The 22,237-nt window shown below is 51.1% G+C and overlaps 2 protein-coding genes across 8 annotated transcripts; one reads left to right on the top strand and one right to left on the bottom strand.

The window, feature by feature from the left end:
- Positions 1-731: 731 nt before the first annotated feature.
- Atxn2l (ataxin 2 like) lies at positions 732-13,570 on the top strand. Of its 6 annotated transcripts, none has more exons than XM_051145231.1 (23): positions 733-1,586; positions 3,016-3,052; positions 3,155-3,211; positions 3,297-3,368; positions 3,597-3,747; positions 4,884-5,008; positions 6,231-6,322; positions 7,158-7,358; positions 8,160-8,335; positions 8,467-8,577; positions 8,928-9,119; positions 9,228-9,299; positions 9,525-9,595; positions 9,759-10,054; positions 10,142-10,211; positions 10,661-10,807; positions 10,908-10,980; positions 11,069-11,259; positions 11,485-11,614; positions 11,702-11,823; positions 11,992-12,204; positions 12,313-12,502; positions 12,706-13,569. In XM_051145231.1, exons 1-23 carry the CDS (start codon positions 1,300-1,302, stop codon positions 12,858-12,860), a joined length of 3,231 nt encoding a protein of 1,076 aa, XP_051001188.1. In that variant the 5' UTR covers positions 733-1,299; the 3' UTR covers positions 12,861-13,569. The 6 variants fall into 6 exon arrangements, with proteins under 6 accessions (XP_051001189.1, XP_051001188.1, XP_051001187.1 ...); XM_051145230.1 differs by having other exon boundaries at positions 12,313-12,556; XM_051145234.1 differs by having other exon boundaries at positions 13,098-13,567.
- Positions 13,571-15,279: 1,709 nt separating this feature from the next.
- On the bottom strand, positions 15,280-18,846 carry Tufm (Tu translation elongation factor, mitochondrial). Of its 2 annotated transcripts, XM_051145228.1 has the most exons (9): positions 18,680-18,846; positions 18,382-18,576; positions 17,743-17,909; positions 17,412-17,516; positions 17,031-17,328; positions 16,847-16,951; positions 16,580-16,731; positions 16,360-16,479; positions 15,280-15,620 (listed from the first exon to the last, which is right to left on the bottom strand). In XM_051145228.1, exons 1-9 carry the CDS (start codon positions 18,720-18,722, stop codon positions 15,447-15,449), a joined length of 1,359 nt encoding a protein of 452 aa, XP_051001185.1. In that variant the 5' UTR covers positions 18,723-18,846; the 3' UTR covers positions 15,280-15,446. The 2 variants fall into 2 exon arrangements, with proteins under 2 accessions (XP_051001185.1, XP_051001186.1); XM_051145229.1 differs by having other exon boundaries at positions 16,360-16,731.
- Between the last annotated feature and the right edge of the window lie 3,391 nt (positions 18,847-22,237).

Below are 22,237 nucleotides of genomic sequence, written 5' to 3'. Positions count from 1 at the left end.
TATTATATAATCCAGGCATGCTTTAAACTTCAGATCCTCCCACCTTGCCTTCTCAGTGCTGGGATTAAAGTTGTGAACCACCACAGCTCATTCTGAATGAAGGCTGCCTTCATAGGCCAGCACTGTGCCGCGGTTTGTTTGTTTGTTTCTTAAGATTTATTATTATGTATACAGTGTTCTGTCTGCATGCACACCTGCAGGCCAGAAGAGGATGCTAGATCTCATTATAGATGGTTGTGAGCCACCATGTGGTTCCTGGGAATTGAACTCAGGACCTCTGGAAGAGCTGTCAGTGCTCTTAACCTCTGAGCCATCTCTCCAGACCCTGTGCCACGGTTTTCTAATAGTGCCTTCATACATAGCTTGGGTTGCATTTTGTAGTAACTCTTAGGAAGTCTGGGATTCAAACAGCCTGTATTGCTACTGTTCAGGGCCTCTCTATCTCGGAAAGAAGAATCCCTGCAATTTAATTTGAAATCGGGCATATTTGTTAGGATGCAAATACGCTCAAACTAACATTTTAATGCTCATCAATATTTTAAAGCAGGTAAGATGGAGAGCAGCACCTTAAGAAAAAAAAAAAAACCCACCTTCATAAAGTAACCTGCATTAGGTTTTTCCTGTCCTAGGGATTTTTTGGCACTGGAGACTCCGCCCACCCGTCCCCGAGTGGCGGAAGAACCTCACGCTACGACGTGACACCTCACACCACCGCGGAGACTTCCCGACGTTACGCCGGCGGCGTGGGAGGGGCGGGCCGGCCGGCGCTTCCCCACTTCCCGGCTTCGGCCCCTCCCACAGCCGTTGTGAAGCAACGGCGGCCGCCAGCATTTAAGGTGGCTCGGGACCTAGAGACCTGGAGGTCCTCTACGCGCCTGCGCGGCTCTCCTTCCGCCCCAAGGGGCCAGACCCGCCGCCAGATCCCACAAACTCTAGCCTGCTCTCCTTGCCGGAACTAGCCGCCTGGCGGCGCTCTCCCGCGCCCCTCCCCCGCCCGCGCTTCCGCCCGCGCTCCTCCCTCTCTCCTCCTCCAGCGACGCGCACGCGCTCCAGGCCGGCTCGCGCCCTCTCGCTTTTCCACCGGCCCGCGAGATACCCCCCCTCCCCTTCCGCCTCGCGGCGCTTCCTCGCGCCGCCGTCTTCTCGATCCACCCCTGACACCGCGGGGCTCCCCCCCGCCCGCCAACGGCGGGTCCCCTGCCCGTCGATCTCTCTCGCTTCCCGCGCTCTCCAGCTGGGGCCCATCCCCGGGCCCTCCTCTCCCTTCACTCTTTAATTTCTCTTCCGGACGCTGCCATCATGTTAAAGCCTCAGCCGCCACAACAGACCTCCCAGCCCCAACAGCCGGCCCCCATTCAACAGGCTGTGGCTCGCCGGCCTCCCAGCGGGACTAGCCCTCCCAACAGCAGCCTCCTAGGCCTGCTGCCCGCCACTGTGGCTCCCACGGCTGTCTCCCCCTGCCTGGGGCCTGCAGTCACTGCCGAGAGTGGGCTCCGCCGCGGAGCCGAAAGCATCTTGGCCGCGCCGCCGCCAGCGCAGCAGCAGCATCAGGAGCGGCCGGGGGCAGTGGCTATCGGCAGCGTCAGGTGAGGATGGGGAGAGCCCAGGAGGAGGCGCGCCCGGGCCCGGCGCCGTAGCGGGGCTCTCGGGGGGCAGGAACCCCGTGAAGGTGGGGGTAGACCCCCGTGCCAACAGGTCGGAGGGCGAGAGAGATCTCCGGGCGGTCTCCGGGAACCGTAGGGCGGTTCTGAGCTCCCAGGGCCTAGTCATCGCCTGGGGTCTGGGCCCTGAGGGGAGGCGGGGCGCGTCCCGCCAGCTCCGTCGGAAAAGGGTGTTGGGGGGGCTGAGGAGGTGATGGGGTCCCCAGCTCCATTACCACGAAGGATCTCGCGGTCCCCGGCTTCAGCCAATGGGGAGTCAGCTGCATGAAGGGGTCCCCGGCTGTAGCCAATAGAGGGGGGGCGCGCGGCCCACAGTTTGACCAATGGGGAGGGAGGGACTTGGGAGCGGATGGCTCCCTCCTCTTCCCGGTGTAGCCAGTAAGAGGGGAACGGAGTGGGCGGGGGCGCGGAAGCAGCGGCTACTGGGAAGACTGCAGGCTGGGACGCCGCTGCGCGCGCGCGCGCCCTGCTCGTACGTGCGCGCGGATGCTGTCTTATGACTCGGGCATTGGCTTGCCCCGGTAACATGTAGAGCAGAGGCGGGGGAGGGAGGGGTTGCATGGAGGGGGTTTAGGACAGTCTGGCGGTGTCGAGTGAGGAGTGGGTGCCCTCGGCTTTTTTTCGGTGTGTCAGTGCGATTGAGAGAGTAGCGCTAGACGCAGGCGCGGTGGCTTCTGTTCCGGAGGGGGGGTGGTGGTAAGAGGGATGTGGGCTTTAGTGCGCAGGCGCAAACCGGGCGAGGCATCCCGGTAGATGGCTTTTGCGGCTGCGCGGTCCCCCAGCCCCGCCAACGGCCCCCTCCTCAACCGCCGGTTACATCAGCCGTCGTGGAGCAGGGTTACCTGGCGACTGGGGATCCCTTCAGAGTGGGTAACAGGCTGAATGAGTAATGAGGACGAAAGGGTGGGGTGTGGAGAATATGCCCCTCCTGGGATCTGGAATGTAAGACTGCTGAAAATGCTTTTTTCCTTTGGGAGGTAATGTGCCTAAGCCAAGTGGTGCAGCATCTCAGATGCCCGAGCAACCTTCACAACTGAATTGGGGCTGTTGATTTGTTAAATATTATAGCAGTGGTTTATTGGAAGAATGAAGTACTGGCCCTTTGGAGAAAGAAGGTTGTACTGCATTGACTGTTACGAGCATTTGACAGCCATTGTTTATTGAATTTTGCTGGCTTTTTTATTTTTAATCATGCATTTGGAGAAAATGTTTTGGCAATAAATGCCTGCTTTTGTTTTTAATGTGAGAGTTTGAAAAATCTTGGTAGTTAATCAGTTAATAGGCTAACTCAGCAAGTTGGCGTTTTTCTGTGGTTCACTGTTAATTAAAACTAGTTTCTTTCTTTTTTTTACAGGGGACAGAGCACCGGAAAGGGACCCCCACAGTCACCTGTGAGTACCTGTTTTTCCTCCTGTAGAGACGTTCAGAAGACAATAATGTGGGAAGAAATAGTGTGTTTACCTGCTGCCCCTTGTGTTTCCCTTGTGTGACAGGTGTTTGAAGGTGTCTATAACAATTCCAGGATGCTGCATTTCCTCACAGCGGTGGTGGTAAGTCAGAGTTTTAAAAAACTGGCGTGTTTAAGGAATGTGCTGTCTCGGTTTCTTGAAGTGACTTAATCTTTCACCATTCTAGGGTTCTACTTGTGACGTAAAGGTGAAAAATGGCACCACTTACGAGGGCATTTTCAAGACTCTGAGCTCAAAGGTCAGTGTACTCAAATTTGCTTATTTCCGAAGCTGTGTAGGAATGGGAAATTGAGAGTGTGTTGGGAGTCAGTCAGCAGGCAGTTTTGAGGCTTTGCTGAGTTCTCTGGCTGGTGTTGAGAAAGGCAGAGCAGTATGGGAACTTGAGGTTGAAATACTAGCCAGGGTGAGAGAAACAGTCTTCCCCCGTGATAATGACCCTGGAATGTTTGGAATGGGGCTTTTGTAGTTTGAACTGGCAGTGGACGCCGTACACAGGAAAGCATCAGAGCCAGTAGGTGGGCCTCGTCGGGAAGACATTGTGGACACCATGGTGTTTAAGCCAAGTGATGTTCTGCTTGTCCACTTCCGAAATGTTGACTTCAATTACGCTACTAAAGGTATTGTGCTGGGCTGTTGTGTGTCAGGGTCACTGAGTAGGAAGAAATCCACAGGTTGAAGACATGGCCCTGATTTATCTGCTGGTGCCTCTTATGTAGAGATGACTGAGCTTTCTTTGCCCCACCCACCCCCAGATGGGGTCTCTCTGTGTAGCCTTGGCTGTCCTGGACTTGCTTTGTAGACCAGGCTGGCCTTGAACTCACAGCATTCAAGTGTTGGGATTAAAGGCGTGGGCCACCATGCCTGGCATGAGGTTTCCTCTTGAAAACATTTTTATATCTAATGGAGTCCAGTTACAATAGTTACTCCTATTTTCTTTGTTTAGTTTTCAACTTTTGCTTGCTTTCTTTTGTTTGTTTGTTTGGTTTGGTTTTTGAGACAGTTTCTCTGTGTAGTCCTGGCTGTCCTGGACTCATTTTTTTTGTTTGTAGACCAGGCTGGCCTTGAACTCACAGCAATCCACCTGCCTCTTGCCTCTTGAGTGCTGAGATTAAAGGTGTGCGCCACCACACTGGCCAACTTTGCTTTTTAATTACTATTAGATCTGTAGTTTGGGATGTGTTGTATTTTTTTTTGTTTGTTGGTTTGTGTTTTTGAGGAAGAGTCTGTGTTGCCCTAGCTGGCCTTCTCAAACTCAAATCAAATTTCCCCTGCTTCTGGAGGGTTTTTATTTTTTTTATTTTTTATTTTTTTCTTTTTTTTTTTGGTTTTTTCGAGACAGGGTTTCTCTGTGTAGCCTTGGCTATCCCGGACTCATTTTTTTAGACCAGGCTGGCCTCGAACTCACAGAGATCCACCTGCCTCTGCCTCCCAAGTGCTGGGATTAAAGGCATGCGCCACCATGCCCCGCGAGGGTTTTTATTTTTAATTTTTATATTTTTTTGGTTTTTTGAGACAAGGTCTCTCTGTGTAGTCCTAGTTGTCCTGGACTCACTTTGTAGACCAGGCTGGCCTGGAACTCACAGTGATCCACCTGCTTCTGCCTCCCGAGTGCTGGGATTAAAGGTGTGCACCACCACGCCCGGCTCGGGTTTTTATTTTTAACACATATCCTTTTTATTAAATTCGATGGGGTTGGGGAGTGAAGGTGAGATGCTCTGTCACCTGACCGTTGTTCCTCGTCTCTGCCGCACAGACAAGTTCACTGACTCGGCCATTGCCATGAGCTCTAAGGTGAATGGGGAGCACAAGGAGAAGGTGCTCCAGCGCTGGGAGGGCGGCGACAGCAACAGCGACGACTACGACCTGGACTCTGACATGGTGTGCTCCCCTGCCCTGGGCCGGCCGCTGCATGCCGTGAGCGTGGGCTGTCGATGGGTGTGTGTGGGTGTGCGTGTGTGCGCGTGTGGGTGTGTGTTGGGGGTATTCGTTGTGTTTTGAGGTCCATTCTTGTAATCAACGGTTGACTCTTGAAAAGAATGGTAGAAAAGGGCTCCATTCTCTGCATTGATAACTGTTGACGCTTTTATGGTATTAGTTTTTCATTGTGGCAGAAAGCATAAGCTGGGTGTGGTAACCCATGTCTCTAATCCAGCCTTGGGAATACAGGCCAGCTTGGACTGTATAACAAAAAGTCTGTCTTTAAAGGAAAACAGGAAGTAAAACTGCATAAGGTTACAGCTTTGTAGGCCCATATTCATAACAGCAATTACTTGGATGAATTTAAAGTTTTGTAAATGGGGCTGGCAAGGTGGCTCAGCAGGTAAAAGGTGCTTGCCACCAAGTCAAATGATAAAAGGAATGGATTTGCCAAGTGCAGTGGTGCATACCTGCAATCCCAGCACTTGGGGAGGCAGAGGCAGGTGGGTCTCTTTTGAGTTCAAGGCCAGCCTGATCTACGAAGTCAGTCCCAGCCAAGATATATAGAAACTCTTTCTTTTCTTTTCTTTTTTTTTTAATATATTTATTTATTATTGTGTATGCAGTGTTCTGGCTGCACATACACCTGCAGGCCAGAAGAGGGCACCTGATCTCATTATAGATGGTTGTGAGCCACCATGTGGTTGCTGGGAATTGAACTCAGGGCCTTGGGAGGAGCAGTCAGTTCCCTTAACCTCTGAGCCATCTCTCCAGCCCCAGAAACTCTTTCTTGAAAGAAAATAAAAGGAACAGATTCCCTCAGGTTTTCCTCAGGCTTTGATATGCCTGCTGTGCCACAGGACAGACCCACAAAAATGTAATTAGAAAAAAAAAGTTTCTTAAAAAAGAGAGAAGAGAACTAATGCATAGAGAGCCGTGAGAGCACCTTTGACTCCAGAGTTTAGTGTGTGCAAGCACGAGAGCCCAGAGCTCCAGGCAGTCCTTAGCTTCCTTGCGTTTGGGCCACGTGAGACTTTTTGAAAGACAAATCTTGATAACAAATGCATGTTGGCTTGTTTGCTTTGCACAAGAGTCTTTACGTTTTTAACTTACTGGAAAGGAAAGGGCATCATGCCATCTCTCCCCTCCTTGCCTGACTGTAACATTCTTCCTGTTCTCTTAGTCCAATGGATGGGATCCCAACGAGATGTTCAAATTTAATGAAGAAAACTATGGAGTGAAGACCACCTATGACAGCAGTCTGTCTTCTTACACGTAGGTGTTTTGGGAGCTTGAGGGTGATGGTGGTGGGTGGGTGGGAAGCAGGGCTTACTGTCAGTATAGCAGCCCTCTGAAGGACAGTCTTCGTATGGTGTGTGTTTATATGTGGTCCTCCATCCTGGTTTGCATGCTGACTTGTTTTTCATGTGGTAGACACAGCTTTGTTACCCAGGGAATGCAGCTTGGCCGTAATGTGTGCACTGTGTTAGTATAAGGACCTGAGTTTTATCCCCTTGAAAAGACCAGTGTGTTTTAGGTACCAAGAGATCTTCCTGGTCAGATCTAATCTTTATAAGTTTTGTCGGCAACCATATTTTTTCACTCCCTGTAGAAACATTGGCATACCCTTGGCCCCATCTCAAAACTGTTGAAGGTTTCCAGTCCATGGTGGATAAATCTTTATAGTAAATTGGCTGACCTAATTCCTGTTCCTGATTAATTGTAATATCTCCCCCAGAAGCATGTACCGTTTCACCCCTAGTTTCACTAGTGTGGTGGGTGGTAAACCTGCTAATTCTGCTGCAAAAAGCAAAAACAAGCTTGGGGGTGGAAGGTGCTTACTAACCTAATCTGAGCTCCCAGAGTATAAGGTTCAGAACAGATCCTTGGCAGCTGTCTGAAAATATACTGACTGAATTGGGGGTTAAGTTCAGTAATGGATCACTTGTCTGACATTTGCAAGGTCCTAGGTTCAGCCCTCAATACTATTTCTTTTTTTTTTTTTTTTTTTTTTTTTTTAAGTCTTGAAGTATTAGGTTTAATGCCACAGACTTTTGTCCTTTTATCATTTCCTTGCACCAGGATGATGACATTTTGGGTGTATTCTCAGGGTTCCTTTAGAAAAGGACAACTCGGAAGAGTTTCGACAGCGGGAGCTGCGTGCAGCCCAGTTAGCTCGAGAGATTGAATCAAGCCCCCAGTACCGCCTACGGATTGCCATGGAAAACGATGATGGGCGGACGGAGGAGGAGAAGCACAGTGCAGTCCAGCGGCAGGGGTCTGGGAGGGAGAGCCCCAGCTTGGTGTCTAGGTAACAACTGGGGCTTACAGTAGGGCCTGGGCCTGGGCCGAGAGCTTTTGTACACTATTGTTAAACCTTACCACCTGACTGACTGTGGGTTAATACCTAATGGTGGTTCCCGTTTTGAGGTTTAGACTAAAACCTAGAAAGTTGAATTTTCAGCAAGAGCACAGTTTAGAGATTTAATTTTGGTTGTTTTGTTTTTTGGGGGTTTAATGTTTTTATTATGATGATGTATACAATGCTCTGCCTGTATGTACACCTGCAGGCCAGAAGAGGGCATGCGATCACATTATGCATGGTTGCTGGGAATTTATTATTTACAAAGTATTCTGCCTGCGTGTGTGCCTGCACACCAGAAGAGAGCACTGGATCTCATTATAGATGGTTGTGAGCCACCATGTGGTTGCTGGGAATTGAACTCAGGACCTTTGGAAGAACAGCTAGTGCTCTTAACCTTTGAGCCATCTCTCCAGCACACTGTAGTTTTTCCTCATTAATATATTTTTTGTGTACTGTTTCTTCCATCACAAATATGAAATTGTATATGCTCAGCACCTCATAAAAGTGTTTCCTTGGCTATTCTGATAGATGAAGAGTGGTAAAATTATGAAGCTCTTGGCTACTTGGATTGGTTCTAGGTTGAGCAATAATGTCATAAACCCATAGCTGCATTCATTGGTCTATGACAGATCAAGCATGATGGCGAAAGCTGAAGGCAGGTGTGGAGGTTGATTTGGAAAGAAAGGGCTCCGTGTTATTAAAAGTGTATGGATTTGGGGGCATTCCTTACTTTAGGTCTTTTCCCAGGGAGGGGAAGTATATTCCTCTGCCTCAACGAGTTCGGGAAGGTCCCCGGGGAGGAGTTCGATGCAGCAGTTCTCGAGGAGGTCGGCCTGGCCTTAGCTCTTTGCCACCTCGTGGCCCTCACCATCTTGACAACAGCAGCCCTGGCCCTGGGTCCGAGGCGCGTGGTATCAATGGAGGTAGGTTATGCTGTATATTTGGCAAAAGAGAGAAGATAGGGTTTAAGTGGTTGTTAGGATGATGGATCCATGTTCTTGTAATAAGCAGCTATTTTCTTTCTTTACCTTTAAAAAAAAAAAAAAAAAAAAAGGCCCTTCCCGCATGTCCCCCAAGGCACAGCGGCCTCTGAGAGGCGCCAAGACTTTGTCTTCACCCAACAGTAGGCCTTCTGGAGAAGCTGCTGTCCCTCCAGCCCCTGCAGGTAGAGTGTCAGTGGGGTTGGCACCAGGTTGGGGGGCAGTCAAGGTGAATGGGTCGAGTTGTTGAACTGCTGGGAGACAGTTTGTAAATGCTTGGGTTGTGTGTATGGCTCCTGAATTTAAAGACCTTTTTTGGGGCAAGAACTTCAGTTTCCCTGAATTCTAAGCATGTCTTAAGTTGTGGCTGGTTGTGAGGTGTTCTATTGAAACTTTAGTTTTGTTACCAGCATTTTAGACCTGGAGAAGCTGTGACCCTGAGTGTAAGAAAGCTTATAAATTTCCTGTGTCTCGCCTTACGTGCACTGTGGCTTGGCCTCCAGTAACCAGTGTGTGGCGCTCCCTTTTCTTCCAGTGGGCCGGATGTACCCTCCAAGGTCTCCCAAGTCGGCTGCCCCTGCCCCAGTCTCAGCTTCCTGTCCTGAGCCTCCCATTGGTTCAGTAGTGGTGTCCTCTGCCTCCATCCCTGTGACATCATCAGTTGTGGATCCTGGCGCAGGCTCCATTTCCCCAGCATCTCCAAAAATCTCCCTGCCCCCCACAGATGGTAAGAACCAGGTGAATTGTTGAGAGCTGTGGGTGTAACTGGATAGCAGAATCTTAGTCTCTCTCTCCTCCTCCCTCTCCCTCCCTCCTTCCTTCTCTCGCTCCTTAGTGAAAGAACTCCCAACCAAGGAGTCCAGTAGGACTTTGGAGGCCCAAGAGCTGGCCCGGATAGCTGGGAAAGGTGAGGGCAGTTTTACTGTCTGGTCCCATTTACTTAGGCGAGCATTTCCCTTTGGAAGTTTGTTGGGATTCAAAAGCAGTGCTCAATCTGCCCATGGATTTCATTTCTCTTGAGATTCTCAACAGCTCGTTTTTTGGTTTCTTGTCTTGGACTACTACTAACTAGTGTTGTGTAATTCTTCAGGGAAAAAAGTGGTTTTCTCCTTATTTCACTGTTTTCTCATAGTCCCTGGCCTTCAGAATGAACAAAAACGATTTCAGTTGGAAGAACTGAGGAAGTTTGGGGCCCAGTTTAAGGTGAGTGACTCTTGAGAGGAGCCCAGCAGGAAGCAGGATGTGGGGTGTGTGAGGCCCAGGCCCAGTAGATGGGAAGGTGAGCTGCAGCACGGAGGAGTGTGTAGGAAATGTAAACCGGGGCCTGCAGCGGATAGCATGATACATGGTGTGTTTCTCCTCCCAGCTCCAACCTAGCAGCTCCCCTGAGACGAGCCTGGATCCATTTCCTTCCCGCGTCTTAAAAGAAGAGGCCAAAGGAAAAGAGAAGGAGGTGGATGGCCTGTTGACGACTGATCCCATGGGATCCCCAGGCTCCTCCAAGACAGAGTCCACATTGGATAAGGAAGACAAACCACCCCTGGCAGCAGTAGGGGCTACTGAGGGACCAGACCAGCTCCTACCACCTTGCCCGAGCCAGACTGGCAGTCCCCCAGTGGGTCTCATCAAGGGAGATGACAAAGAGGAAGGCCCTGTTACTGAGTAAGTGGTGGTGGGTGGTGAGGGTCTTTGGTGTTTATCAGCTGGTGAAGGGCATGGCTCGACAGCTGGCTTCATTTTCTCTTACAGACAAGTAAAGAAGTCTACTTTGAACCCCAATGCCAAGGAGTTCAATCCAACAAAGCCTCTGCTGTCTGTGGTGAGCTGGCAACTGTTATGTGTAGCTGTACTTGGGTTACCTTGAGGGGACAGTAAGTAGAGCAGTACAGGAGAGCACTTTGCTGTCAGGATAGCAGATAGTCCTGTCGCTGTCACTTTCTGTTTTGGGAAGAACAGTGACCTTGTCAGTTAGGTGATGAGGGCCGCTGATGGATTCTGACAGGTTGCTTTGGTTCTTACATGGCAACTGTCTGAGGGTTAGGACTTGGAGCTTCACAGAATCAACTGACTTGGCTTTAACTGGTGTACTCATGGGGCTTCTGGGTTTCAGGCACCACTCACCCTCTCTGAATTTGAGAATGCCCATCTTGTGGTTTGCTATAAAGCCCTAAGGAAAAAGTATAGGATATTTGGCACCCAGCAGTCCATGGATTTAGAAAGGCTGGAGTGGGATTACAGAAGTAAAATGTCCTCTCTTGTTTCTCACAGAACAAATCTACCAGTACCCCAACTTCACCCGGGCCCCGTACTCACTCAACACCTTCCATACCGGTGCTGACAGCAGGCCAAAGTGGGCTCTACAGTCCCCAGTACATCTCATATATACCTCAGATCCACATGGGGCCAGCTGTGCAGGTAGGAGAGACTAGGTGAGCCCAAGGAAAGTGCTGAGAGGCCTGCTCAGGCTTGTTCGCTCGTTGATGGGCACCTGTTGAGTCCCAGTTCTTATTCTTAGGCACCTCAGATGTATCCATATCCTGTATCCAATTCAGTGCCTGGGCAGCAGGGCAAGTACCGGGGTGCAAAAGGTGAGCAGGGTTGGGAAGGACACTTGGGGTTGCCTAGGCCTCCTGGCAGGTGAAGGTTGAGCTTTGTCTGTTTTCCCTCCACACACAGGTTCACTTCCCCCACAGCGCTCTGACCAACACCAGCCAGCCTCAGCCCCGCCAATGATGCAGGCTGCTGCTGCTGCTGCTGGCCCACCCCTGGTGGCTGCCACACCTTATTCCTCCTACATCCCTTACAACCCACAGCAGTTCCCAGGCCAGCCTGCCATGATGCAGCCCATGGCGCACTACCCTTCACAGGTACAGAGCCCACCTCTGAGATCCGCTGAGTAATGGAGCAGGGTTATTCTGAATGGTGGTGGCCAGCTGTGGCATTGGCAAGTGTGTTGGAATATGATTCCTGTAACAAGACATTGAACCCTTGCTCTCAGTTTTTCCCTCTGAATTAAGGTTGTTAGAGTATCTTTAAGATAACTGTTGAGGCTCAGCCTGCTTCCCTCACGGCTTTGCTGTTTCTTCCACCAGCCGGTGTTTGCCCCTATGCTTCAAAGTAACCCACGAATGTTGACGTCGGGAAGCCACCCCCAGGCCATTGTGTCATCTTCCACCCCTCAGTACCCCTCTGCAGAGCAGCCCACCCCCCAAGCCCTCTACGGTGAGTTCTGGTGCCCACTCCTTCAGTGGGCTGTGGGCCTCTGTCCATGTGGTGTGCTCACTAGGTCTCTCTCCCTTCCTGCTGCAGCCACTGTTCACCAGTCCTATCCACACCATGCCACACAGCTCCATGGCCACCAACCGCAGCCGGCCACCACGCCTACTGGGAGCCAGCCACAGTCCCAGCATGCGGCCCCCAGTCCCGTTCAGGTGCCTGCAGTGGGGCATTGGGCTGGGAGGTTTGAGCTGTTGAGCCAGGAATGGGTGGCTGGAAGGGAGCTGGGTAGAACTGGATCACTCTCCAGAGAAATGGCGTGAGCAGGTGGTTTGCCTACATAGCAGAATGGGTGACCCTCATACTCCTCTTCACTCCCGCAGCACCAGGCGGGGCAGGCCCCACACCTGGGCAGTGGACAACCACAGCAGAATCTGTACCATCCAGGGGCCCTAACAGGCACGCCGCCTTCTCTACCACCGGGACCTTCTGCCCAGTCCCCTCAGAGCAGCTTCCCCCAGCCAGCTGCTGTGTATGCCATCCATCCCCACCAGCAGCTTCCCCACGGCTTCACCAACATGGCCCATGTTACCCAGGTAGGAACCCAGGGTTTGCTGCTTCTCTTTTTTTGCCCTTTTCAGAGTGTGTGTGTACCACTTTGCCATCCTGCCTTGATAAGGCGCTGAAGCTAATTCTCTTTACAGGCCCATGTCCAAACTGGAGTCACAGCAGCCCCGCCCCCACACCCTGGGGCTCCCCACCCGCCCCAGGTGATGCTGCTGCACCCCCCTCAAGGCCATGGGGGCCCCCCCCAAGGCGCGGTGCCCCCGAGTGGGGTGCCTGCACTCTCAGCTTCCACACCCTCACCCTACCCCTACATCGGACACCCCCAAGGTGAGCAGCCTGGCCAGGCGCCTGGATTTCCAGGAGGAGCCGATGACAGGATTCGTGAGTTCTCGTTAGCTGGGGGAATTTGGCATGGAAGAGCTGAGGGGCTGCAGGTGGGGCAGGATGCACGGGTTCTGGGTGGGGATTGAGGGGTCTTGGAGGCAGGGCTGTCCCAGAGGGCGCCCGCCGACCCACACCTGTCTGTGAAGTATGTAGGGTGGGCAGAAGCCACAGTCGCCGCCGCCAGGGGCTTGCTCCTGGCTCTGTCCTTTGCTTCCCTCCGTCCTCGCTCAGTTGTGATCCAGCAGCCCCCCTCCCCACTGCCTCCCCAGCTCTCAGTGACCCCGACTGTCTCCTGACTTAGCCGAGGTAAGGTCAGCGCAGCAGACAGGGCCAGACTGGGGCGTGGGGGGCTGAGCTGGGCAACTAAGTAAGGGCTCTGGCCTACTGGGAAACAGCGATTGACCTGTGCTTCTGACAGCCCCGAGACTCCTGGAGGAGGCCGCTCCTCCCCACACCCCCATACCCCCTGGACGCATTGACAGAGGGACAGCTGCTCGGGTTCTAATGCTCCTGCTCTCTCTCTCTCCCCTCCAACCAGTTCAATCTCATCCCTCCCAGCAGCTCCCCTTCCACCCCCCGGGGAACTGAAGATTGTCCTGGCCGCGACCTGAGACCTCCATGAGTGGAGGGAAGAGTGATCTATGTCTCTTCCCCCAGCAGCTCGGACCAGTCCTAGCCCCGCCCCCAACCCCTTTCCCTTGGGGAGCTGGGGAATTCCTGCCAAGCACCTTGAATGGGAGAGGTCCTTGAAGTGGGCAGGGCTGGGGTCCAGCAGGGGTGGGGGAGGTTCCTGCTCTGTCCCTGCCGGGTCCCACCCAGTCTTGTCCTCCCATCCTCTCATCTGTCCCCCCACCCCCCACCCGCTGGAAACGGAAGATCTTTTATTTTCTATTATTTATAACCTCAAACTTGGGCCCCCTGTTCTTCCCCATTAACTTGAGTGTCCTGTGTGAGAGACCGACAGACAGATGCCTCAAGGACTTTTACTTTTTATTACATAAAAAAAATTTTAAAAAAATAAAAAAAAAATAAAATTTTAAACTAACTTAACCTGCCTGTAGTTTTGACTTTCAAAAACATCACATTTATGGGTTCACCTATACTAGTACTGAGCTCGTCAGTTTTTCCCCTCCATGTAAAACATTTTGTCCATATGTGTGTGTCAGATACCCTAAACTGTAGTTACAGGCAGTTATGAGCGCCTGTACACCAGAAGAGGGCATCAGATCTCATCGATGGCTGTGAGCCACCATGTGGTTGCTGGGAATTGAACTCAGGACCTTTGGAAGAGCAGGCAGTGCTCTTAACCACTTAGTTGTCTCCAGCCCAACAAAATATTCTTAAGGAAGCAGAGGACTAAAGAGAGATAGTGCTTAGCAGAGGCCTATAAGGGCCCCTGCGGGCCATCATAAAGAGAATGTGGACGGCAGGAAACGCTGCCAGAATCTGGGTATGACTATATTGAGAGGGGGACAGGGTAAACAACGAAGGCTGACACTGAACTCCCTCAGGACAGTGGTAAAGGGAAGCCAAGAAGCAATGGTGGGTTGAATATGCCTACAACTAGAGGGTGCCGCCGCCACTGTACTTGAACTTCTGGTAAGATTAAAGTTTGTCATCTCTAGGCAAGTATCCTAAAACTTGGAAGGCAGGGCTGGAGAGATGGCTCAGAGGTTAAGAGCACTGACTGCTCTTCCAGAGGTCCCAAGTTCAATTCCCAGCAACCACATGGTGGCTCACAACCATCTATAATGGGGTCTGGTGCCCTCTTCTGGCCTGCAGGTGTACATGCAGGCAGAACACTGTATACATAATAAAATCTTAAAAACAAAAAACTGGAAGGCAGTTTAGCTTACACAATATCAGGAACTGCGCTGGATGGTATTTTTGTGGTTTTCCATACATGTCTTTCCTTACCTGATCCTGTTGCCGTAGAAGGTCTGGTATGCATGAGGCTGTAGGTGCAGTCCCAGCAGAGCCAAAACTCTGAAACCCTAATGTGCTTGTCTCAATATTGAGGTCGAAGACCAGGTTTTTTGGTTTCTCAAAACAATTGTAAGATTGGGTCTAAGAACATTTACTCCTAAGTACCCCAAGTTACAGTCTTGTTTATGTTCATTGAGTTCCTGAGTTTTTGTGTTGAGACAGGATTTCAGATAAGTTGGCCCTTCCTCCTTCCTGCCTCTGATGTGCTGAGGCTATGGGCGTGTACCACCATCCCTTGCTGTTTTAGGAGTTTTGGCCGGTTGTTTGTGCATTTGTTTGGCAGGTGTTTCAAAGCCTTAATATTCTATGTATATTTGGTGCCAAGAATTGAACCCAGGGGGCCATCATACAAGCTAGGAAAGGCTCTTAGACCTGAAAGTCAAGTTAAGCTTATCTTTGCTTGGAAGCAGTGATGACCCATCAAACACACAATACAAACGATACAGGTTTGCTACAGTTAAACCTATACTTCAGTACTAAGTGCTAGATCTGAAGTCAGATATAAAAGGAAGCCAGGTATTAACCTAGTAGACACAGAAAAGCAAAGACATGATTAGCACCGAGCTGAACCCAGGTGGCCACTGAATTGACTTTTTCTCAAGCTGTCACAGCACTGATGATGGCTTTGAGTCTGTATGCCAGTAATGGACTTGATGGCTCAAATGGCTGCAGGGTACCCCAAATCCAGTGCTCCCCCACATTCCCTACTTAACACAGAAGACACACAACACAGGTTGAATTGTTCATCAACAGTTTATTTGCCTACCTCTCCTGGCAGGCCACTCCTTGTGAGCAAGAGAAATGTCCACAGTTGCACTCTGCTTGGATACAGCTTGTGTCCACAGGAGGGAACGCTGACCAGGGCAGCTTTAAGCTCACCAACCTGAGCACAAGTCCAGCCTCAGCTCCATTTGATGTTCTTGTCCTCCTCTGTCATGGCTGGTATGTCAGTGACAAGGCCAGTCCCGATGGTCTTGTTGCCATCCCTCAAGGTGAAGCGCTGGCCTTTCTCTAAGATCATGGGCTGCCGTAAGACAAGGCTGAGCTTCAGGTCCTCCCCAGGCATGGCAAGTTCCTAACAGGGAGGGAGAAGGGCAAGGCAGTCACCAGCTGCTGGCAGTTGGGGCTCAATTATGGGAAAGCTCAACAGGCTGGAGAGTCCGTCCAGGAACAGCTTCATCCTTCCTGTTGCTAGGCCCAGGAAACAGCAGGAAAAAGTAAAAGGGCCCATGATGAGGAATTTGGTACTATGTGGTTTCAGGCAACAGGACTTTTCTGAGCCCTCCATGATCCATGAAACTTAGCACACACACTTTTTTTCTTTTGGATATTTGGGATAAGAGTCTGTGTAGCCTTGGCTGGCCTAGAACTAGCTCTGTAGCCCAGGCTGGCCTTGAACTCAGAAATCAACATGCCTCTGCCTCAAGTGCTGGGATTAAAGGCGAGTTCTACCACTGCCCGTGATATACTCTTTTCTACAGCATTTGCGTAAATGCTGGCACTAAACTTTTATCTTCATCTGGATAAGCTGTCATCTCTCATCTAGGCCTTTCCACCCAAAGAAAAGGCTAACGTGTGTCATGCTTCATCTTTAGGAAGAACTCCCCTTTTACTCTTACTTTTTTTGTTTTCCAAGACATGGTTTTTTTTGTGTAGCCCTGGATGTTCTGGAACCCCCTCTATAGATGAGTCTAGCCTTGAATTCTGCCTGTTTCTGCTTCCTGAGTGCTGGGATTAAAGGTGTGTATCGTGGATTAAAGACCCCGCCACTACCACCCAGTTTTACACCTTTCATATCCCCAAGCCCAATATACCTTTCCTGGAGGCAAGATGACACGACAGGCCATGTCCCAGGTCAGGGAGAACATGACAGGCATAAAATGAGATACAAAGGGTTTGTGGCGGCCACCCTCCTCCTTGCTGAGGATATAAACCTAGAGGAGAGGAATAAGGATGGGACGACCTGCCTGGAGGCCCTTCTGTGCAAGGGACAACTTGCCTCAGCCCTGCCAAGCCGCCACCTGGAGCCCTCACCTGGGCCTCCACCTTCTGGTGGGGCTGCATGGAGCCTGGCTTGACCATGACCAAGCCACGCCTCAGATCCTCCCGCTTTAAGCCTCGGACCAGAGCGCCCAGGTTGTCCCCTGCCTCAGCCCTCTCCAGGCTCTTGTGGAACATCTCAATGCCTAGGGGGAAGAAGACAAAAGGGAAGGTGGGCTGAGGCTGAAGGAAGGTGAAGACATACTCGGGGAAGGATCGTGCGGAGCTCGCCCTCGGATCTGAAGTCCTCCCTTCTGATACCTGTTACCACAGTGCGAATGTTCTTGTTGTGTCCCAGCAACTCACACTCGTCACCCTTCTCCAAAATGCCACGCTCTAGTGTACCTGTCACTACTGTGCCCCGGCCTAGAAAGAAACACAACAGGTCACGGGGGACCTCAGGCTAGGTGGCTCCTGTGGGGACGGGTGTGAGCACAGGCCTCACCAGGAATGGAGTACACTGACTCTACAGGGAGCAGAAAGGGCTTCTCCAGGTCCCGGGTGGGCACCGGGATGTAAGTGTCCACGGCATCCAGCAGCTTCTGCACTGACTTCACGCCCAGCTCAGGATCACGCTGCTCCAGGGCACAGAGAGCAGAGCCTACGATGACTGGGGTCTCCTCTCCTTTATAGCCAAACTCAGTGAGCAGCTCCCGGATTTCTAGTTCTACTAACTCCACCATCTCTGCGTCCTGGACGGCGTCTGCCTTGTTCACATACACAACAACGTGCTCCACCCCGATCTGCAGGTGAGAAAAGCAGCTGAGACACTATCCCAAGACAGGCAGTTTCTCACTCACCTTCCATCCCACTCAGACCCCGGTACCTGTTTAGCGAGTAGTAAGTGCTCTCGGGTCTGGGGCATGGGGCCATCATTAGCTGCCACCACCAGGATACAGCCATCCAGAGGGGCGGTGCCTGTGATCATATTCTGGGTGGAAGAGGAAGGTCAGCTTAGTTCAGGGACCTCCTCAATCGCCTCATCTAACTAGAGGTAGCTGTGAAGATCCTCATCGCTGCCATGTCCTCACCACCCACAGCCATGGCCACAAATCCTTGTAGCCAAATACCACCGCTATCTTATAACTCCGCCCCCCCCCTCCCCTCAAACCTCCGCTGACCTGAAGCAGGTTCTGGCTGTCCCCAGCAAACCTCACCTTAACATAATCTGCATGACCAGGGCAGTCTGTGTGGGCATAGTGTCGGGCAGCAGTGCTATACTCCACATGGGCTGCATTGATGGTGATGCCCCGAGCTCGCTCCTCTGGGGCATTGTCTATCTCCTCGTACTTCTTGAACTTAGCTCCACCTCCCTCGGCTAGAACTACCGGAGGAAGAGAACACACCTCGCAACTTGGGTTCCGAGCTGCAGAAGAGGCTGGGGCCCATGCCTAGATCCCTCATATAAACAACGTGCGGAGCGGGGGGGTGGGGTGGGGCTGGTAAATCGCCCTAAAATTTCCACTTCTTCTAGAAAAGATAACTTTGGAAGAGAAGGGAGCGGCAGAAAGAATTGTTCGAGGTGTCCGCCCCTGTCACTAACGCTTTAACTTGTCCATTGACAGCATCTCCTTACAGACCCACTCCACAGAGATGCTATTGAGACTGTTTCAGTTTGCAACTCGGAGTTCTTGTGCAGAGAATCTGACTTCCTGCATCTTCCAAACCACCCCTCGTCTGTCTTGTCCTTTGGCGCCAGAGTAAACTTCACTGGACTACAGACACCCTACTCTCTGGCTCTGGTCCTTCCGGCTGACAGGGCACTGTTGGACGCCCCCAACCCAAGCCCCACTCACTTTTCGTGATGGCCGCGGTCAGGGTGGTCTTGCCGTGGTCCACATGGCCGATGGTACCCACGTTCACATGGGGCTTGTCGCGTACGTAGGTCTTCTTGGCCTCTACAGCGAGGCCGCGACACAAGAAGGGCGATGCCGGGGCCTTCAGCGTCCGCAGCCGACCTTGCAGAAATGGGGTCGGGCAGGCGCAGAGACCTGCGGGGAAAGGCGCTTGGAGTCAGGGAGTGGATCCGAACCCAGCTACCCTCGGCGCCCCTCAGGTCTCCAGGCTGCCTGCGCCCAACACGCCCCCTCTCACCGCTGAAGCGGGTCGTCGATCGTAATAGGGTGGCGGCCGCCATTGTGGTAGAACTCGGCGACCGGGACCTAGAACTAGGTACCCGGAGCCCGCGCGTGCAAGGAAGGACGGGCACTTGTAACTACAGATCACTTCCGGCGGAAATGAGGGTCGGGAGAGCGAGTATGGGAGCCTCTAGCAGCCAGTTTCTATGGTCATGGCCACTGATATCCGGGCATGGGGCGGAAGAGGAGGATTCTGGTGTCTCGCGGGGAAGGATGGAAAATTTCCACAATTCGGCCTGAGGGGCCGTTTTTTTTGTTTTGTTTTGTTTTGTTTGTTTGTTTGTTTGTTTTAGGAAGAAAAGGCGCAACATCTCACAATGCACGAGTGCCCCCAAAGGGTTATGGGCGTTGTAGTTTCCAGGGCAGCGGCTTGGAGTTAGCTTATGTTAGGCATTAGCTACGGATAGGTTCCGCCCAGAGGGACCATCTCCCAGCCTGTGAAAGGCAAAATTAACTAGAGTCAGGGATGGGTTCCGGAGAGTTTCAGTTCTTAGCCATTAAATACCGCCCCCATGTCTCTTGCAGGGCCCTGTGCTTACTAACATTCCGAAATCATACCCTCCTCCCTCAATGGTCTTTTGGCCACCTGAGAAAGAGTTTTTGTTTTTGAGACAGGGTTTCTCTTGTGTAGCTTTGGCTGCCCTGGACTTGCTTTGTAGACTAGGCTGGCCTCAAACTCACAGAGATCCGCCTGCCTCTGCCTCCCTAGTGCTGGGATTAAAGGCATGCGCCACCACGCCCGGCTGAGAAAGAGAAAGATTTCTTTTCTCCTCTTTTTTTCTCTTTTTTTCTCCCTCCCTCCCTTCCACCTTCCCTCCCTCCCTTCCTTCCAAGGCAGGGTTTCACTATATATTCTTGGCTGGCCTGAACTCCCTATGTAGACCAGGCTGGCCTCCCAACTATAGAGATCTGCCTGTCTCAGTGCTGGGATTAAAGACGTGCATGCAGCTCCCAGAGAAGTCTTCTTGGTGGCAGCTCCACCCTCTCTACTTTGTGTACAAGACATTGAGGGTGAAGACCAGCTTTGGGAGCTTCTAATGTTTGTCTCCACAGTGGACCATATGGCAGATACCCAGCAAATGTCTGTTGGCCAAATGAATGTTAAGAGTAGTAAACCAACCGGGCGTGGTGGCCCATGCCTGTAATCCCAGCACTCGGGAGGCAGAGGCAGGCGGATCGCTGTGAGTTCAAGGCCAGCCTGGTCTACAAAGTGAGTTCAGATTAGCCAAGGCTAACACAGAGAGACCTTGTCTCGAAAAACAAAAACAAAAAAACAAACAAACCACCAAGAATAGTAAGCCAGTCATGGTGGCGCATGCCTTTAATCCCATCACTTGGGAGGCAGAGGCAGGTGGATCGCTGTGAGTTCAAGGCCAGCCTGGTCTACAAAGTGAGCCCAGGACAGTCAAGGCTACACAGAGAAACCCTGTCTCGAAAAGCAAAAAAAAAAAAAAAAAAAAAAAAAAAAAAAAAAAATTGTAATGATCTTTAACTTTCACGTCCATCTCTTCTGACAGCTTCCTCACCTCTCCCAAAGTGAAGCTAGAAGCTACTTAACTCTGTCTTCCCTTCTGAAACTTTCACAATCAAAGCTCAATTGACAGTACTTATTCCAAATGCTGTAGATTCCCTAATTCCATCCCTAGGGAGATGATTCAATGTCTAGGAACAAACAAGAAGCTGCATCACACCTCTTCTAATAGTCAAGTGGAGCTAGACAGAGGTACACGCTGATGGTCCCAGCACTTCAGACACTGTGGCAGGAACCCCAGGTCTAAGGACCTGAGCACAGATTAAAAAAAAAAAAAAAGTTAAAGTGTTATTAGGATCTTGTGCTAGACTCCTCAGTCTTCGTGATCTTTTTTTTTTTTTTTTTTTTTTTTTTGAGACAGGGTTTCTCTGTGTAGCCTTGGCTATCACAGACTGGCTTTATAGACCAAGCTGGCCTCGAATTCACAGCGATCTGCCTGCCTCTGCCTCCCAAATGCTGGGATTAAAGGTGTGGGCCACCAAGCCTGGCAGTCTTTGTGATCTTTTTATCTAAAGAATCCAGAGGAAAGCTAGGTGGTCTTGAAAAAAATAAAATAAAAAGGAAGAAGAGGAGGAGGAGAAAAAGAGAAGAGGAGGAGGAGAAGAAGAAGAAGCAACCAGAGGAGGGGCTGGAGGAACAGCTCAGCAGTTAGGAGCGCTGGCTGCCCTTGCAGAGGACCTGGGTCCAGACATTCACATAGCACAATTATATACATGCAAGAAAACACGTGTGTGTGTGTGTGTGTGTGTGTGTATTTATGTATTTATTACATATACAGTGTTCTGCCTGCATGTACACCTGCAGGCCAGAAGAGGGCATCAGATCACATGCCCTCAGATGGTTGTGAGCCGCAATGGGGTTGCTGGGAATTGAATTCAGGACCTTTGGAAGAGCAGCCAGTGCTCTTAAGTTCTGAGCCCTCTCTGTAGGCCCCAACACATAAACCTTTATAATTTTTTTCAGACGGGACCCACAAAGTGTGGTACAGAACACAGATGGAATTTTTGTTTGTTTGTTGTTGTTTGTTTGTATTTTAACACAGTAAGTGGAGCATGCAAAAGTGAAAGCAGACAATTTTAAATTAGTAGAACTCATCTCTGGGATTTAGTCTCTGACAGTGTTTCCAGAAGTAATTAGTCAGGCGGTTTGGTGGCAAATGCCTTTAATTCCAGCATTTGAGGCAAAGGCAGGCAGATCACTGTAAATCTGAAGTCAACCATCTCCTGTGATGGACTGTGTGGATCTAGTCCTCCACGTCTCCTGTGATGGACTGTGTGGATCTAGTCCTCCACGTCTCCTCTGATGGACTGTGTGGATCTAGTCCTCCACGTCTCCTCTGATGGACTGTGTGGATCTAGTCCTCCACGTCTCCTCTGATGGACTGTGTGGATCTAGTCCTCCACAGCTTGTTGAGCACCCCTCCATCTTGCAGCAGGGTACCATTTAACTGTTCTGTGGGCCACATTACACATGCCCTGGTGATTGGATAGTGTTTGCAAAAAAAAAGAAGAGATTCTGACAAAATGAACAAAAGCCCGGGGTGGCGATGCATGGCGAAACTCCCAGCCTTCGGGAGGTTAAGGCTAGAGGATCACGTTTGAGCCAGCCTGGGTTTCAGAACTGTCTCAGGAAGCAAACAGACAAGCTAAGCATGGGATTCAGCTGGAGTGCTTACCTAGACTGCACGAAGCCCTGGATTTGATCCTCGGCAGGGCATATCCCAGCATAAACCTACTAATGTGGAGTGCGCTCAGAAGCGGGTCAGAAGGTCAAGGTCATCCGCCACCTTGTAACTCAAGGGCAGTTTAGAATACATGACACAATGCCTCAAAAACGGTCCAAGGGAGCTGGGCAGTGTTGTTGCATCTTCAGTGCCAGCAGCTGGGAGGCAGAGGTCGGCGGATCTCTGGGTTTGAGGCCAGCCTGGTCCAAGTAGTGAGTTCCTAGGGCTACACAGAAACAAAACAAGAACAAACAAAAGGT

Source organism: Acomys russatus, chromosome 5 (genome assembly GCF_903995435.1).
Source record: "Acomys russatus chromosome 5, mAcoRus1.1, whole genome shotgun sequence".
Classification (NCBI taxonomy): Eukaryota; Metazoa; Chordata; class Mammalia; order Rodentia; family Muridae; genus Acomys; species Acomys russatus.
This window is presented reverse-complemented; position numbering and strand designations above follow the sequence as displayed.